The 17,537-nt window shown below is 40.7% G+C and overlaps 1 protein-coding gene across 1 annotated transcript in view; it reads right to left on the bottom strand.

Moving 5' to 3' along the window:
• Positions 1 to 17,537, bottom strand: part of LOC121513444 (cell migration inducing hyaluronidase 1) — an 82,512-nt gene that overhangs the window by 2,659 nt on the left and 62,316 nt on the right. The window contains exons 16-27 of the mRNA XM_041793215.1: positions 16,361 to 16,489; positions 12,938 to 13,023; positions 12,163 to 12,294; positions 11,734 to 11,769; positions 10,289 to 10,444; positions 8,527 to 8,707; positions 7,926 to 8,141; positions 4,722 to 4,933; positions 3,081 to 3,266; positions 2,107 to 2,311; positions 537 to 623; positions 36 to 193 (exon numbers count right to left, since the gene is read on the bottom strand). Coding sequence (XP_041649149.1) covers positions 36 to 193; positions 537 to 623; positions 2,107 to 2,311; positions 3,081 to 3,266; positions 4,722 to 4,933; positions 7,926 to 8,141; positions 8,527 to 8,707; positions 10,289 to 10,444; positions 11,734 to 11,769; positions 12,163 to 12,294; positions 12,938 to 13,023; positions 16,361 to 16,489 — 1,784 coding nt within the window. The remainder of the gene's footprint in view (positions 1 to 35; positions 194 to 536; positions 624 to 2,106; positions 2,312 to 3,080; positions 3,267 to 4,721; positions 4,934 to 7,925; positions 8,142 to 8,526; positions 8,708 to 10,288; positions 10,445 to 11,733; positions 11,770 to 12,162; positions 12,295 to 12,937; positions 13,024 to 16,360; positions 16,490 to 17,537) is intronic.

Genomic DNA, 17,537 nt, shown 5'->3' with positions numbered 1-17,537 from the left:
TTAGAGCATTTGTCTGCAGAGCAGCAGCCTCCTACCCATCTCTTAGTCCAGTGATGTAACTGTCGATCTGTGCTGGGATGCCCTGTAGGATGGAGTTCCTGAAGCCTTTGCTCTCCACCACCTCTCCATTATGGCCGTCGATAACAGTCAGCTGCACCCCGTCCTCTGGTTGGTAAAACTTCCGTCCATTCACCTGTCATGGCACAGCAACAAAATGACTAAAATGGAGCTGAAGTAATAAATATTGCACTCCAGTGATGCTGACTGAATAGCTCTGATTTACCGTTAAACTCTTACAGTCCTACAGGCATAGCTGATTAACTTTTCTGTGACCTAACTATCTTTCACTACTCCGTCTCTGTCTGCTCAAGGTTATTGCCAGTTTGAAGTTTTTTTTTTTTTTTTTAGCCAAGTGCTTCCTGGTAACATACTGTGTTTTACACCTGCTGTCTTTGGAACATAAACTTTGTATAACTACTGATCAAATGATAATTTAGGTCCAGTTACCCATAATAACAAGAGATTTATGTCGATACCTCAGCAAAGGCAAAGTCCTCCTTGATGTGGAAGAAGCGAGTGTTGTAGGACTCCAGTCTGATTTCCACGAAGTGTTCATGAGAGTGCTGTTAGTGTACAAACACAGAAACAGACTATTAACACAAGCTTGATATTTAAATGAAGGTAGCTTGAGGCTAGTTTTGGTCTCAAAAATCAAAGAGCAGAACAAATCTGATTAAAAAAACCACAGGCACATCCAAAGGGGTTTTAGTCATTTAGATTCCCAGACATAAACCATGCTGCTGCGTTTGACAGCCTATTGTTTCCAATATCATCAATAATTCCTTCCAATATCATTTCACATCAATGTGAAATATTACTATTGAACCAACCTCTTGTTACATTACAGTTCATGCTGCAGTGCAATAGTTTAGACTTAGAGAAAAAGTAGACGTTTCATTTGGAAGAAGGGCATTCAAAGAGTAAAAGAGCTCCTAAAAGGCTACCAGTCTGGAGTCTAACTCTGAATGCTGAACCTTTGTATGCATCTGGATAAACTCCAACACTGTAACATCAGGATGGTTCAAGTAATGTAGATGCTCCAGGCAAAGGCCAACATGAGGCCCTTCTCCATTTAGCTAAAAGCAATGTTTAGTGAAATAAACATTTCAAAGCTTCTTCTTTCATTTACCAAAGCCAGAAAACTACAGGACATTTAATGTGAAATATAAATAACCAACACAAATTCATTGATTCCTTTTTACCCCACAATAATCTGCCAATTCATTGTTTTAGTGTGTCTATAGGGATCTATGGGGCTATTATTAGCCTTATATGAAGACCTTTGGGGGCTTTTTAAGGGGCTTGGACCTTGACATTTAAAAAAGGAGTCCTTTGTGAATAATCAAAATCTATCTAGTTCTAGTCACTTTAGCCCCTTTTTTTTCCACGTCTTAATCTCTGAAAGTAATTCTGGACATATTCCTCCATTTAGAGCACAAAGCCCCTATCTGCCATTGCCTGATGCTAAAACCACCTTACAGCACCTCTCTAACCACCAGATTGATTTCCATACTTGGTTTGCACTGAGACTTGAACCCCTGGTTCCAACTGAGGTCTCTACATACTGAGCTTCTGCTGCCTTATAGCTTTGTTATTCTTTAATATAAAGTTGGAAAACTAAGAAAGACTCAATAAACCCCTATTTTTTTCCACTGGATCAGCACTGGAATGTGTGAAAGTGTACTCCCATGTGTTCACTTATTTCATACTTAGATTAATTTCAGAGAATCAGTGACTGCCCAGACTTTCTCTTAAGCTGCCTACACTGGTTTTAAGTTGTTTTAAGCAGAAAATCAGAAAAAAGATTGAAATATAGTTGCATTAGTTTAGATTTAAATGCTAAAAGTCAGGGACGTTTGACCAGCTTATTTTTGAACTGTAAGCTGCTCATGTGCTGATTGATGTAACCTATATTCTTTTTTTTTGTCATGTTTTGAACTTATCATGCTGCTGTCTTGGCCAGGACTCCCTTATAAAAAAGATTTTTGCATCTCATTAAGGAATATTCCTGGTTAAATAAAGGTTAAATAAAATAAATCTGCTTACCAGCGGGCCATCAGACATCTTTCTGGGCATGGGTACATCTACAACAGGCAGCTCAGCGTGTTTGGGGTAGGCCCGGGCCCTGCAGTCGCTAGGCGGACTTCCTTTAGGGATGACAGCCATGATCTTTACCCTCTCACAGCCTTTGACAGAGCAGAAAGCAAACTGTTCCCTGTCGTTGTGGGCTTTAACCTTCAGGAACAGCAGTCTACAACACACAAAGGTACAAATGTAGATGTCATACACTTGATTTGCTTTATTAAAATGATCAGGGGGTGCAGATGGCTTAGCAGTTATGTATGCAGGTGGTTCAATTCTGGCCTGTGGCTCCTTTCCCGAATGTCTCTGGCATAAAAAAGCCAAAAAAGCCAAAATATCTTAAAAAATAGGTTGATAACAACATATGTGGTGAGATGCAAATGCATGTTTGTTCTTATTTTAAAACAAACTTTATTAAAAGGCAGTTTGCACATCAGTAACTAGGGATGCACAATATTGGATTTTTTTTAACATTCTCCCAACTCTCTTTACCTGACATGATACTGATATTTACACACCTTTTCATAGTAAAGAACAAGTGTTTCCTGTGCAAAGAGAGGCTGAGCAAATCAGAGCTGAGAGAAGTACGGAGAAGTAGACAGACTGGTAGTTGTTTTATGTACCTGATGGTGCAGTTGTGTGTTTTGCCAATATTCAAGGCCATTGTATGAGTTATACTGCTGGTATGTACTGCTGATATATAAGCTGTATATATTGGAGGAAATTTTCATATCTGGTACTGATATCTAGGGTTGTTAATGATCCAGTGATGTATATCGATGCATAGATTGGTTGACCAATTATCCAACCAGATCAATAGAAAGTCCAAACATCTGAGCTTTAAAGCTACCATTTCATTTGAAATTCCTTCTGAATGCCTGTTGTAGAAACATTAAAAATGTTAAAATTCTTTTTCTGATGATGTGAGTGTCTCTGACCCGGTGTCCTCCTCCCAGTAGTAGTATCCTCTGGCCTGGTGGGAATGGTGGACCTTGTCCCTCTGTGTCGTCCTCATGAAGACGCCAGTCTTGCGGGTCTGCTTGGTCAAGCGGTTGTGGAGGTCGGAGATGATGGTGAAGTTGGTGCCATGTGGGTAACAGATGCCCACGTTGATCCAGTCGTTTCTGAAACACAACAGTCAACATGGCAATCCAGACATCGTACTGATTTCAGCCAAACCTGCTGTCACCTCCACAATAGTAATTAAAAAAACAGTTCTACCTGTATTTACATCACAGTCTGAACTGTCAAAACCAGCTGATAGCTCAATTTACTACCACACAATGAATGTCTTATGATATAGTTGCTCTCACAAGGCAGAGTGGCTGCACAATGTGACCAGCAGAGGGAGCCATTGGGACAAAAATGCATTGCTTTAATGCAGCTGAAGGGTAAAGGTGTGATTGATTGATGCATGGGTGGTTTTAGACCCTTTTAAGGGATGCAGAAGCACTCCTAGAGTTGATTTCAGCACCCCTGAAAAGTAACGAGGGCATTGCCCAACCAGATTTTGGTAAATATCTTAATATCCCTTCACTATTGTTTTAAAAAGCATACCAATAATCAGCACCATGTGAAACTTAAATGACAACCATCATGTCTAAAAGAGATGACTCCCCTGAATGTGGAAAAAAAAGTAGTTATTAATTAGTCATTAGTAATTATTAATTAGTTAAATACGACTAAGTAAGGTAAAATAAGTGACTGCATAAAAATTCAACCTCTTTAAGCTAGTATTTAGGTGATGCACCTTTGGCTTCAGTCACAACACTGTCCTGATCCATCTGCTTTATAAGGTTACTAGTGTCAAATCTCATTTAGAGACTAGGGTATAGAAGAATTAATCCCAGTAGACCATATTCCCACGGGGACCATGTTAGTGTGGCTCATGGTGGGAGGCTTGTCATGTTGTGCTGTTATATTTCAGACTCTTTGTTATATTCATGTCAAGATCTGACCTCTGTTCTTCTATTGTTTCCCAGGTGAAGACTGACTACAAACACAACAGATACTGAAAATCAAGATCGGACCACATATGGAGCTGGAAGGCTGTTTATACTCATTCATTAGTCACTACTCGTTCATATGCCTCCCTTCTTCCATTCTTTCTCTCTTCCCGCTCTGATGATCAGCTGATTATGGGCATTAAATCTCTTAAGTACCAAGCTAATCAGATTCTGTCACAACCTTGCTCACCAGTTATCGTGCAATATTTTAAATCTGTCATCCTCTCTTTTAAAGTCAGCCTGTCGTTTCAGTGTGGACGCTGCAACCCTCCTCCACCCCAACCACCTCCATTCAGTTCAGCAGCATCTGGTCCAGATCCTCTTCTGCACACCTATTCCTGCATCCCTCATTAACACCCCCACCAGTGTTTAGACTCCTGCTGTCGGCCTCACTACCCCTTCAAGTACATGAAGCCATAATGACGGAGTCTAACCGCCAAAGACATTCCACATTTCTCTGTCATCAAAATTAGTTAAATCAATCACTGTAAACTTGTATTGTCTCTCCTGATTAACCTTATGTTAGAGCACATGTCAAGGATCAAGAGGTCATAGTTTGATGGTACTACTCACCTGTTGAAGTTGATGAGCCAGATGACAACCTCTGCTGGTGCTGCCTCGTTCCAGTGGATGGTGTAACCTTTAGCTAAAGTAATGACAGGCTGGAACTGCTGGTAGTGTTTTCTCTTTCCAAGAGCGCCTTCCAGGGTTAGGGGCCGATCAGGGTACTCATTTCTCACGATGTGCATGTCCAGATGAGCTGGGTTTCGGATCTGGACGTAGATCTGAAGGAAACAGGACAGTATAGTTAGAAAGCATATTTTAGTATTAAGACTGGTGCTGTCAAATTATTCATGATAACTTGCTAAACACTGTTAGTTTACATGTTTAAAAATCATTAAGGATGTCAAAAATTTTTTTTTGGTCCGTATTGACAATGTGAAGCAGTAGCTTGTTTGCAGTCGTGTGATTTTGGTTATGTGTGAAAAGTCAGATTGGGGACAGGCAGTGAAAACATTGGTTGGGAATTCTTGGGAAGAGAGGAACGTTCCAAATTACAAGGCTGGAGATGAACCTGCACTAAGAGGTTATAATCACATCATTTCTTGGTTATGATCCCTTCACTTTACGAGAATGGGATTAGTGCAATTCACCTGGCAATGAGGCAATCTTCGTCATAAATTACTTCATAAATTACTGGCCTTCTACCACATGTCTGGCCAGATAAAACATAAAGATAGCAGTGACTCATTCACTGGAGAAGGTTTGAGATGGATTGGCGATGTGAGCTATCAAAGAGGCATCAGTATCGATCTGGAACTCCTGAGACGGATCACACCCAAGGGAGTTTAATCGGACTGTTATTTTCAGGGCAGTTTGGAAGCCTTTTGAGAAAAAATAAATGAAACTAAACTATCTGGGAGGGTAACTAAGTTTCCTTTGAATTATGGATTTTACCATCACTGATTGGGGAATTATCACTCTGTGGATTAAAAGTTTTCTTGTGAGTTTGTCGATTCGGCATTAAAGGAAGCTTGCAGAAGCAACACAATCTCCCTCTCTCAAGGAAATTATGGATTAATTGGACTGCTTAATTCTAATTCCTCTTTTAATCATTTATAATCTTATTGTATAATCATTACTCATTATAATGAATGATTAAATTTGTCTACTTTGCTCCTGCTGATAAGCAATGAAATTGGAGACTGAAATTAAAATCTAAATATTGTGGTCTTCACCTAACCAGATCAACTGTTTCACATATCCATGCCATGTGATGTATTTCACACCTGTCTGGGCGACGCCTCATAGACTTGTTCTGCACAATCTAATTTAATCACATTAAGATGTCAGGCTGTGCAATTACATAACCCCATAAAAGGCTACAATTATTTTTGTGTTGAGGAGAACCTGAGAGGTTTAAAAAAATGCCTGCAGAAAAGCCTTTAAGTTTACAACAAGACCACTGTTGCACTTTGCATTAAATATTTTAGAGGCAGTCATGTAAAAAGTCAGGTTTTATATTTATTATTTTCAAATGCTACTTAATATTTGTATGTTTTGAGTTTAAAAATATACACTTCGACACTATTGTTATTTTCTGCATTTCCTTCGATAGCCAAGAAAGTAGACAGGAACTACACAAAACTGTCTACAACCTCCTTTTTTCAGAAGCACCTTACAGATATTTTTCATATATGATGATTTCATTTGGAGAAATCAACAGTCATGGAGTTAAGTCTGTGAAGTCTGTCTGGAAAGGGTTAAAAAGCCATTTCTAAGGCTTTGGGACTCCAGCCAAGTACAGTGAGAGCCGTCATCCACAAATGGAGAAAACCTGGAACAGTGGTGAACTGTCCCAGGAGTGGCAGGCCCAACAAAAATTACTCCAGGAGTGCAGTGACGACACATCCAGAAGGTCGCAAAAGAACCCAGAATAACATCAAAGGACCTGCAGACCTCACTTGACTCAGTTAAGGTCAGAGTTCATGACTCAACAATAAGAAAGAGACTGAGCAACAATGGCATCAAGGGAGAGTTCCAAGGCCAAAACCACTGCTAACTAAAAAGAGCACAAAGGCTTGTCTCAGATTTGCCAAGAAAAACATCTCAGTTAGGAAGGTAATTTATTGTAATTCTATTTTTCTGCACAATAAAATAAAGTGTATGTTGATGATTCCCAAGACTTTTTGGAAAATATTCTGTGGGCTGATGAGTTGAAAGTTTAACTTTTTGAAGGTGTGCATCCCTTACATCTGGAGTAAAACTAACACATCATTTCATCAAAAAAAATTCATACTAATAGTCAAACACAGTGGTGGTAGTGTGATGGTCTGGGGCTGCGTTGCTGCTTCAGGACCTGGACCACTTGCTGTAACTGATGGAACCATGAATTCTGCTCTCTACCAGAAAATCCTGAAGGAGAATATCTGGCCATCAGTTCATGACCTCGAGCTCAAGCACATTGGGTTATGCAGCAGGACAATGATCCCAAACACATCAGCAAGTCCACCTCTGAATGACTTAGAAAAACAAGATATAAGTTTTGGAGTGGCCTAGTCTTAAATCTGATTGAGATGCTGTGGCACAACCTTAAACAGGCCTTTTATGCTGGAAAACCCTCCAGTTTAGCTGAATGAAAACGATTCTGCAAAGGAGAGTGGGCCAAAATTCCTCCACAGTGATGTGAAAGATTTATAGAATTATAGCAAATGCTTGCTTGAAGTTGTTGCTGTCAAGTGTAGAACTACCAGCTTTAAGGTTTAGGGGGCAATGACCTTTTAACATAGGGCCAGGTAGGTTTGGATGTTTTTTCCCCTTATAAATGAAATCATTATTTAAAAACTGTATTTTGTATTTACTCAGGTTATTTTAATCTAATATTAAAATTCATTTGATGATCTGACAGATTAAAGTGTGACAAATATGCTAAAAATAAGAAACCAGGAAGGGGGCAGTGAGTGGTAAAGTTAATTCTAAACATCTCCTGTCTCTTCAAAAACCGCCCTATCAGAGCTGGACAGGTCTATTTCATCCTCTGAGCTGTAGAGTAGATATGGAAGTAGGAAGAGGGTCGATGTTGGGGTCTCTAGAATAAAAAACATCTGTTGTAGCCAAATGGACTCCACTGTTTGCACAGAGTACAGCCATTGAGTGGTTGCCATGGTTGTCTCGCCTTTTTTTCCTCATCCGCATGTTCAGAGGAAGGATATCTAAATCCATAGAGTTACTAAAAAAACTTTAATAAGAGTGAAGGTTTGACAACTGCTATCTCACCTGTGCGTAGTGCCCACTGCAGATAGCGGCCTTCCAGTCGGGCACATCGATGCAGTCTGGGTGCCGGAGCAGCCAGTTGTCCTCCTTGACCAGAAAGGCTCCAGGATATTCGCTGACTGAGCCATCGATGTCATGGAAGATGGTAGTTTTGTCGCCGTCCATCTCCATCTTATTGAACCAGGGTCCAGGCTCCCCAAAGAACACCCGAGATGTGATCTAAGGAGGAAAGATGGGGTAACAAAATCTGAGATACTCTTGGGTCAAATCTAAGAAGTACATAATTCCTGATAGTATCTGAAACTTAAAAGCTTCTTAATGGCATGTCAAGGTTATAGCTCTGTGATCCCCTAATCTGACACAGTGACCATAAGAGGCAAAAAGATTGTGTAGTCTGAACTCAGTGTTACAGAGTAGTAATCTATTCTTATGGAAGTTCAGTCAATTTTACAGTCATTGATTTCAGGATAAAACATTTCAGAAAATTTTGATGCATTCCAAATATCAAGAAATCCTCTTCAGGAGATGATATCAGATTTAACCCTTCAGCAATGATTCAGCTCACATATCTAAAAAGCTGAATCAGAAACAGACGCCTACTCACAGGTACGTGGTCAAACGTAATGTTGGTCACGTTATTGTTGGGGCAGCTCTGCCAGGAGTTGTTGAGCCTGAAGCCGAAGGCGCTGGTGTGTCGCCCTTCCAGAGCGGTGTACTTTCTAAAAGTGCAGTTCTGCATGTTGATTGGTCCATCATAGATCTGCATGCCTCGGATGGGAAAATCTCTGCAGGGAAACACACAAAGAACAAACACATGCATACTTTTCACACAGTGGTTCAGTCTCAGGATCCACAACCTCCTAATGAGAAATCCTGCAGAAAGCTTTGTTGTCTCTAAATTATATAATTAAAAATGGTCTAGTTGGACTTTAGGTGCAAGAAAACATGCAAGAGACAGGATGCATACGTTTTTACTTGATTTTACCATGAGAGCATGGAAATGTGGGTAAATTCTCAAGGAATTTCCTCCTTATGATGAGAAAAAAAGCTTTTTGATCAAGAGAAGGTGACAAATCAAGTTAGCTGAAGTGAGAATTTCAATTCAGATCACTGGACAGAGTCACTGACATTTGTGTTAAGTAGGCTAATTCTGTTATGTTACTCCCTGTTACTTTTATGGCTCCCAAATACATGTAGAACAGACAATATATGGACAAAGTATGGACTGTAATGACAATATATTTGAGTACATGTACTGAAATATGGAGTTGGCCCCCCTTTTGTAGCTTTAAAAGCCCCTACTCTTATTGGAAGGCTTCACACAAGTTCTTCTGTGTTTGTTTCTGTGCCCATTCATTCTGTAAAAGATTTATGAGGTCAGGCTCTGATGTTGGACTAGAAAGCCTGGCTTGCAATCTCCGTTCCATGGAGTTGAGGTTAGCATTCAGGGCTCTGTGCAGGCCAGTCAAGTTCTTCCACACCAAACTCATCAAACCATAATTTTATAGTCCTTGCTTTGTGCACAGGGGTACAGTCATGTTGGAATAGAAAAGGACCTTCCCCAAACTGTTGACACAGTTGGAAGCATAGCATTGTCCAAAATATCTCAGTATGCTGAAGCATTAAGACTGGCCTTCACTGGAGATAAGGGACCTAGCCAAAACCCTGAAAAACAACACTATACCATTATCCCTCCTCAACCAAACTTCACAGCTGGAAGAGTGCAGACAGGCAGGTAACATTCTCCCAACCAAACTCACCCTTCTGACTGCCAAACAGAGAAGTGTGATTTCTCACTCCACAGACCACATCTCCACTCCTCCACAGTCCAGTGTCAGTGTGCTTTACACCACTCCATCCAATGCTTGGGATTGGACTTGGCGATGTGAGGCTTGAATGCAGCTGCTCAGCAACGAGCTGTCTTATTTCATCCATCACAGCACCATGCTTGAAATCACTGAGCTTTTCAGAACGATCCATTTTGTATCACAAATGTTTGTTTTATACACCTGTGGCAACAGATCTGATTGAAACACTTGAAATACTTTTGTCCATATAGGGCATTTCTATCAGCTAACATGCATAGTGGCCTCATGCCAACATAAGAACTCCTGCAGTCTACTGTCACAAGTGACATCATAGTACTCGTGTCTGCAAAAGATGGATGTTTTTAATCCCATAAAAAACAACGAGAAGTCCTTTTTGTCACATCTGACGTCAGTACCAGAAACTCTTTGTAAATCCAACATGTTTCTGCTAAAGCCTTTTTTTACCAGAACTGCTAACAAAAACCAGAGCCACCAAAAGCTGAGTTGCATTTTTAAAATCCAAAACAAAATCTTGAAACAGGAAAACTGGTCACTTACATGCCACGAGGGAGCGTTCTTTCGGTAAAATCAGAACCACCAGGGCCCCAGATGTTGTTGTCAGGGAGCGGCATCCCACGATTTTCACTTTCACCGACAAACAGGGAGTTTATCACCTGCTGATGGGAGCCGTCATCGTCTGGGAACGTCCCTCCACTGCACACACAGACAGGGAGAGGTAAGCAGGAGCAGCAGGGATTTTTGCAGGGTCAGTATGGATACTCAATTTGCACAATGAAAAAGAAGCATTTGGTAGGTTGCACTGTCATCAGAAATGCTATGTATCATGCCATAACCAGGAATGAATGCACACCAGACGAAGTAAGAAATTGTTCATAGAACTGGAGACAAAAGAGAGATTTTCTTTAAATTTAATCCTAATTCTGTTTCAGAGCATTTCACACTAATCATCTTTCACCCTTATGTTGTGTTGGGGTCAAATTAGAAAAATTAAAAATGATACAAGAGTAAATGTTTTCAACCTGAAACTCCGTCGCCTTAGATTATTTCTGTGAATTAGTACATGAAAAAAGATCACTGAGTATGCATGCTCCAATAATCCCTTTATTTATGTTTTTCCATATGATGTTTCTGGGACACTCTGGGATTTTAACCCATTTAGAACAGATGCAACATGTGTCTTTTTGGACGATCTCTTTGTTTTTCAGTCAGGTGATTGAGGAGCTGCAATTCCATTTCCAATTCCAATTCATGTGGAAGGCAGGTGGGATCAAAAATGTTTTAGGTTTAGCCTCTTCATTCTCTGCACAGAAAAGTAACTGGAAAAAAGTCACAGAGTTACTCTGTTGACCACTGGACCAGCTACTGAGAAGCATCCCCACAGCATGATGCTGACACCACTGTTCTTCACAGTGGGGATGGTGTGTTTGTGGTGATGTGCAGTATTTGGTGTCTTGTCTGATGGCCAAAAAGCTCCATTTTGGTCTCATCAGACCAAAGAACTTTCATTCCTCTTGACCATGGAGTCTCCCACATGCCTTTTGGCCACTTTGAACAGCTTTTCTCCCTCATTACGTGAAATTCATCCATATAACCAAGACAGCGAAGGCTAGGGTCCTCAACACACCAGCTGCAGGATCAATTCCTGATCATAGCATGGTACATACTGTATCTTCATCCACTCTCTCTGCCCATTGTCTCCCTTTCTTTAACTGTGTTATCAAAATAAAGGCAAAATATATATATATATAAAAAACCAAAATGGTCTGAGCAGGGTGTCAGTTTCCACTAGTCATCTTTGCTATTGTTTTATTCAGAGGCAACTGGTAGTGGAATTCATATGCTGTTTGTTTGAGAAAAAATTCCACACCAAGAACCCTCAGCAGCCAGCTTTTATAATTATTCACACTTTTCTAAATGCATCATCAGCAGTCTCATTTCCACAGGAAAAACTAAGATTGATTTCACGGTGGAGGTATGCTTACCTCGCAAGAGTGAGGCCGATGCCGTTATCAGCAAATCTGACCAAGAGAGAGAGAAAATTAGTGCTGAGATCAGACACAGTTGTACCCTCAGATGAACACAGACATGGTCTAATACTGAGGTCAGACTACACGTTTTAAGCATGATTACAGTCCAATCAGCTGTTATGCTAAGATACCCCATATAAGAAGAGTGGTCCTTGGCTGTAGGTGGATGCATTATTATTATTAAACTGGTCTTTCAAACGTTCATTATTCTGATTATTCACTCTACTAAAACTCATGAAGTCTGGCCTCTGCTTTAAGGATATGAAATGTTATCAAACGTCGATAAATCACTATTGTTTATCTCACTGCCATCAAACATGTGGAGTACTTTTCCTAGTCAGCATACTGCTCTATTTTGGACCCCTGCTTGAGTGTGATACTCACTGGCAGTCGTCCAGCCACACATCTCCTCCTCTCAGCCAGGCTCCGTGGTCCTGGTTCTTAAAGGCCACGAAATGGTGGATCAGAGCCGGAATCCTGGGTTTGAAGGGGTCAGCATCCTGGTGGGGACCGTACCTAAATCATATAGCAATGAGCACCAGCATCCAACAATACAAAGAGAAACGACAGAGTAAGCCTTTATTAGAGTTGTGATAAATAGAAAGATGTACCACCAAAACTCTTACTGTAATTCTGCAAAATGGGTATAATTAATATGTTAAACAAGAAGCCAATTGTACTTTAAGCCAATTTAAAGAAAAAAATCGTTCATTTTCAGTCCTGGTTGAGTCACCACCAGTCCAAATATGAGCACGATGATATGACTGTGTGCGTGGAAACCTAGAGGATAATGGAGTCTGACATGCACAGGAAGGGTTCTTGTGCAAACTGAGTATATTTACCCTGGTGGTTCCACTGACCTCGACCACCACAAAAGGACTCTTAGGCAGTTATGCATTCAAAATTTCCACATAGCTCATCTGCATAATGTTCCTTTTCTTTATTCTTGCATGACTAGTGATCCTGTGATCCAGCTGGTCTGGGCTAGGCTGTACTTCAGAAACTGATCCAACAGGGAATGGGGAACATTGCTGATGCTAAATTGTGGCACAGGTGGATCGTGGCGGAAATGAACCCGGTGGAGATTGTGGCTCAGCTGGTCATACTGGATGTCTATTAGTCACATTGTGAGAAGAATAATAAGGCTGAGGAGTCTAACCTGGCTCCAGTCAAAGACAGGAATGGTCTCTTGTCCTTGTCAGTTGCCTGCGTAGTCTTGACTCCGTTATCCAGGATCATACCAGCCTATGATAGACAGAAGAACAATGAAAAGGTCAAGCAGAGCAAGCCTTCTCCTCAATCTACTCCCAAATTGGGGCTACCACTAGAAAATGTAGACCCTCTGTTTGGCCCAATTTACCTCACAATTCCTCCCCCGACTACTGCGGGGGAGACTTGTCACTAACAATTATTAGTGCAAATAATCCTTTAGTGTGTGGTGTTAATATAATTATTATATTAGTCCTAATTAAGTCGGAGCCTCAAGTTCAACTCAAGTAAAAAGCTGTATGAAGTCAAGTTGAGCAGCAACGTTTAACAGGGAGTTTTGATGTTTGGTAGTATAAGGAATTTTGCAGTAGTTATGGCATTAATCTTCAGTGTGGTGCCCCCTTAAGGAGAGCCCACTTGGGAAAGCTATACAGCACTGCAGAAGGGTACAGTTACTCCAAGCAATTTAGAAACTTTTAGGCAAAAATGGGGCAAAAGCAATATTGGTATAAGAATTTCAGAAATAGAATTTCAGATGAAATTAGGTGTAGCCCCGTTTTAGAAGTAGTTAAACGACAATGGCTCGATTTAGCTTAGCAGGATAAACTGAATTCATTTGCCTGTCACCAAGTGAGGCAGTTTTTGAGTAGGTCTGAAATTTCCTTTTTTGAGTGCTGATCAGATGCCCAAACCACCTGAAGTGGCCCCTTTTGGGGGCCCTCAGAGCCTTCTCCAGATGACTGAACTCCTCATCTCATTGCTAAGGCTGAGCCCAGTCCCATTCCTGCAACACTGCTGATGCTGCATCTATCCACCTGTAAATCTCATGCTCCTTTTACCCTCATTGGTTTTATTAATTTTGTTTTAAGCTTTGGACCTTAAGTTTAAACTCTACCAATGCTTATCCCCAAAAAGTTTCCTTCTTTACACCACCATCGTGTTGGTGCTCTTAAAATACAGCCAGCAGACCTGACACAACCCTTCCTCTCATAAACACCCTTGGGTTGCAGCCTGACATGAGTTATACTCCTGTTAGGATGATCCAAATTAAAAGAGAAGAAGGAGAGGTGGAGTGAAATAGAACAGAAAGGAGATCGCTCCTGGGGAAGAGAAAGTATGAAGATAACAATAACAATTTCCTTTTACCAGTACTTCATAAATCTCTCTGTGCATGAGCTGAGCTGCTGCAGGCCTCGGGCAGCTCCAACACTCTCATGTCTTCTCCATCTCTGCCTTCTTCTCCCCACATCCTCTTTTCCTCTTATCTGGTCTTCATTTTGCTTTCTCACTGTTTTCAGCCTTTGTTCTTCTTCTCTTTGTTTCTCAGCACCTCAAATCTGACAACATAATCCTGCTTTTCTCCTTCCTTTGCTCTTAGGGATGGAGAGCTTTCAATACTTCAGACACAGCAGTCAATTAAAAACTTGTGTTAGACAACACTGGAGGTAATGAGCTGCAAATGCATCAACACACCGTACAGGGCTGACTACACTTTAGATGATGTTGAGCACAATTTTAGGCCTGAAATGGGAGGGAGGTGACCTGATTTGAGGCCTGTTACAAACAATAAAGTGTTTGCTGTCAACACAATTACTTCACCGCTCCAAATCAACCTAGAACTTCTCCTAAAAATAATAATCAAACATTTCTGTAACCTCTTACCTGGTTCATACATTTTGTACATTTTTATGATAATTTGTTGTTTCTTTTGATCTTATCTGTTAGGAAAAGCTGATCAAATATCTAAATGACTTCAGGCAGCACATGGCTGATGTTAAAGTGTCTGTCTTTGGCTCTACCTGTGACCATGGATCATCGGTAAAAGTACTTCCCCTTTCCTGATTTCTGATGATTTTCTACATATTTGTCACACTTAAATGTTTCAGATCATCAAACAAATTCTATTATTAGACAAATATATCCTGAGTAAATGCATGATGCAGTTCTGAAACAATGGTTTCTTGTATTAGGGGAAAAAAGCCATCCAAACCTACCTGGCCCTATTTGAACAGGGAATTGTGCCCCTTGTTAAACCAAAAATTATCTGTGATTAACCACACTTTTTGGAAAGCTCAGTTCAGTTTCAGAAGCCACACCCAGGCCTGATGACTGCCAGACCTGTTGAATCCAGAAATCACTTAAATAGAACCTGTCTGACAAAGTGAAGTACGGCAAAAGATCTAACAAAACAACACATTATGACACCGTCTGAAGGACTTGAACAACAGATGAGAAACAAAGTCAGTGACATCCATCAGTTTGGAAAGGCTTACAATCTTATTTCTGAGGATTTAGGATTCCAGCTAACCACAGTGAGAGCCATTATCCACAAATGGAGAAAAACCTGGAACAGTGATTAACCTTCCCATGAGTGGCTGGCCAACCAAAATTACAACAAGAGAGCATCGATGACTTATACAGGAGGTCACAAAAGAACCCAGAACAACACCTAAAGACACAAAAGAAAGGCAAAAATGGCATCAACGACCAAAACCACTGCTGACAAAAAAAGGACAAAGTCTTATTTCACGTTTGACTAAAAACATCTTGATGATCCCCAAGACTTTTGGGAAAATTTTCTGTGGACAGATCAGACAAAAGTTAAACTTATCAGAAGGTGTGCGTTCCGTTACATCTGGAGTAAAACTAAGTATTTCATAAAAGAACATCGTACCAACAGTCAAATATGGTGGAGGTGGTGTGATGGTCTGGGGCTGCTTTGCTGCTTCAGGTCCTGGACCATTACTGATGGAATCATGAATTCTGCTCTCTACCAGAAATCCTGAGGGAGAATGTCCAGCCATCAGTTCATGGCCTCGAGCTCAAGTGAACTTGGCTTATGTAGTAGGACAATGATCCCAAACACACCAGCAAGTCCACCTCTGAATGGCTTACAAAAACAAAGTGAAGGTTTTGGAGTAGGCTAGTCAAGGTCTGGACTCAAATCTGATTGAGATGTTGCAGCTTGACCTTTAACAGGCCGTTCGTGCTGGAAAACCCTCCAGTGTGGCTGAATTTTAAAAAAATCTGCAAAGAGGAATGGGCCAACATTCCTCCACAGCGTTGTGAACGACACATGGGCAGCTTTTGTAAACGTTTGCAGTTGTTGCTGCCAAGGATGGCACAACCAGTTATTAGGTTTAGGGGGTCGGTAGTCTTTCACAGAGGGCCAGGTAGGTTGGGATTACTTTTTCCCTTAATAAAAGAAATCATCATTTAAAAACTGCCTTTTGTATTTACTTGGGTTATCGCCTTCTAATATGAAATTTTTTAGTGATCTGAAACATTTCAGTGTGACAAATATCCACAAAGTAAGAAATCAGGAAGGAGGCAAATACTTTGCATTGTAGTTGGAGGGGGCTCTGTGACTCACCCTGTAGTTGGAGTGGGCTCTGTTGTTGATGAACTGACCCATCGGTGTGTGCTCAGTCTGTCCTGGGGGGTAGAGGCCCTCTGAGGGGCCCGTGGGAACGTGGTGGAAGATGAACCAGAAGCCTGTTTCCTGAGAGGTCAGACAAACACCTCATCAAAAACAACATGTTAGAGGGAGCATTTGGTATTCTTGAAGTGGGGTTGTGGGAGGTTATTGACAGAAGTAAGTATATTAGCTACAGGAGATGTCAGTCAGCTCAGCCCTCTGTTAGTTGAGTGGAGGTCTCTGTGGTCTGCTGCACCTGGTGCGGCCTATGGCTCCTTTACCATGTTTTATTTTCCACTCTCTCATCCCTGTTTCTGACTCTATCCACTGTCCTCCTCTATCACTAAAGGCATAAAAGGCACAAAAATGATCTGTTTCTTTTTCTTTTTTGGTAAATGCTTTGAAAGCCTTGTGTTTTTGTTCACAAAGGAAGTGTCTTAGCTTAAAAAGATTAAATTCCAAAATAAAATCATAATCATAAAATCAAGAACAGCATGTTGAGAAAATTTCTTATCTTTATTGTTAACCTTATCTGGGTTACTTGTGCAGAGAAAGCAGCTAAATGTGAATTCCTGAAAAGTGTAAATGCTTTCACCTTAACCAGGGATCACTGGGCGTCAGTGAGTCATTTTGTACATGCACTCAATAAACACCATAAAACGCATCTCTTAAACTTCGTTTGATTCACTAGTGAACACTGAGAACTATTCATTAAACAAAGTCAATATGGACACCAAAAGAAAAACTAAAAAAATGCAATTAAAAACTGCAATCCATTTTTATTAACAGACATTAAAAATGTAATGATTTGGCAGCCTTGTCACACATAACTCCTTTGCCCTAAACAGCGTGTCAGCCGGTCTGTTTTCTGTTGTTCTCCTCAGGAATGCAAATTAAATTAGTGATTACATCGAGGACAAAAAGATTCCCATTTCCAGCTCACATATTCTTGTGATTTCCCTGAAGTGTAATCATAATAGGCACTGCGTTATAGTGAGATTGAGGCAGTGGCACCATCTGTTGTCTGCCTGAGTCTGAAGTTAATAGGAGCACACATCCATTAATCTAACCTGGCAAACCCGTAATGAGATAGATCAAAAGAAAAAAAAAGGAAAGAAAAACAGGCGGTGGA

Source organism: Cheilinus undulatus, linkage group 1, assembly GCF_018320785.1.
Source record: "Cheilinus undulatus linkage group 1, ASM1832078v1, whole genome shotgun sequence".
NCBI classification, from domain to species: domain Eukaryota; kingdom Metazoa; phylum Chordata; class Actinopteri; order Labriformes; family Labridae; genus Cheilinus; species Cheilinus undulatus.
The sequence above is the reverse complement of the archived record's forward strand: the minus strand, read 5'-3'. Positions and strand labels throughout refer to the sequence as shown.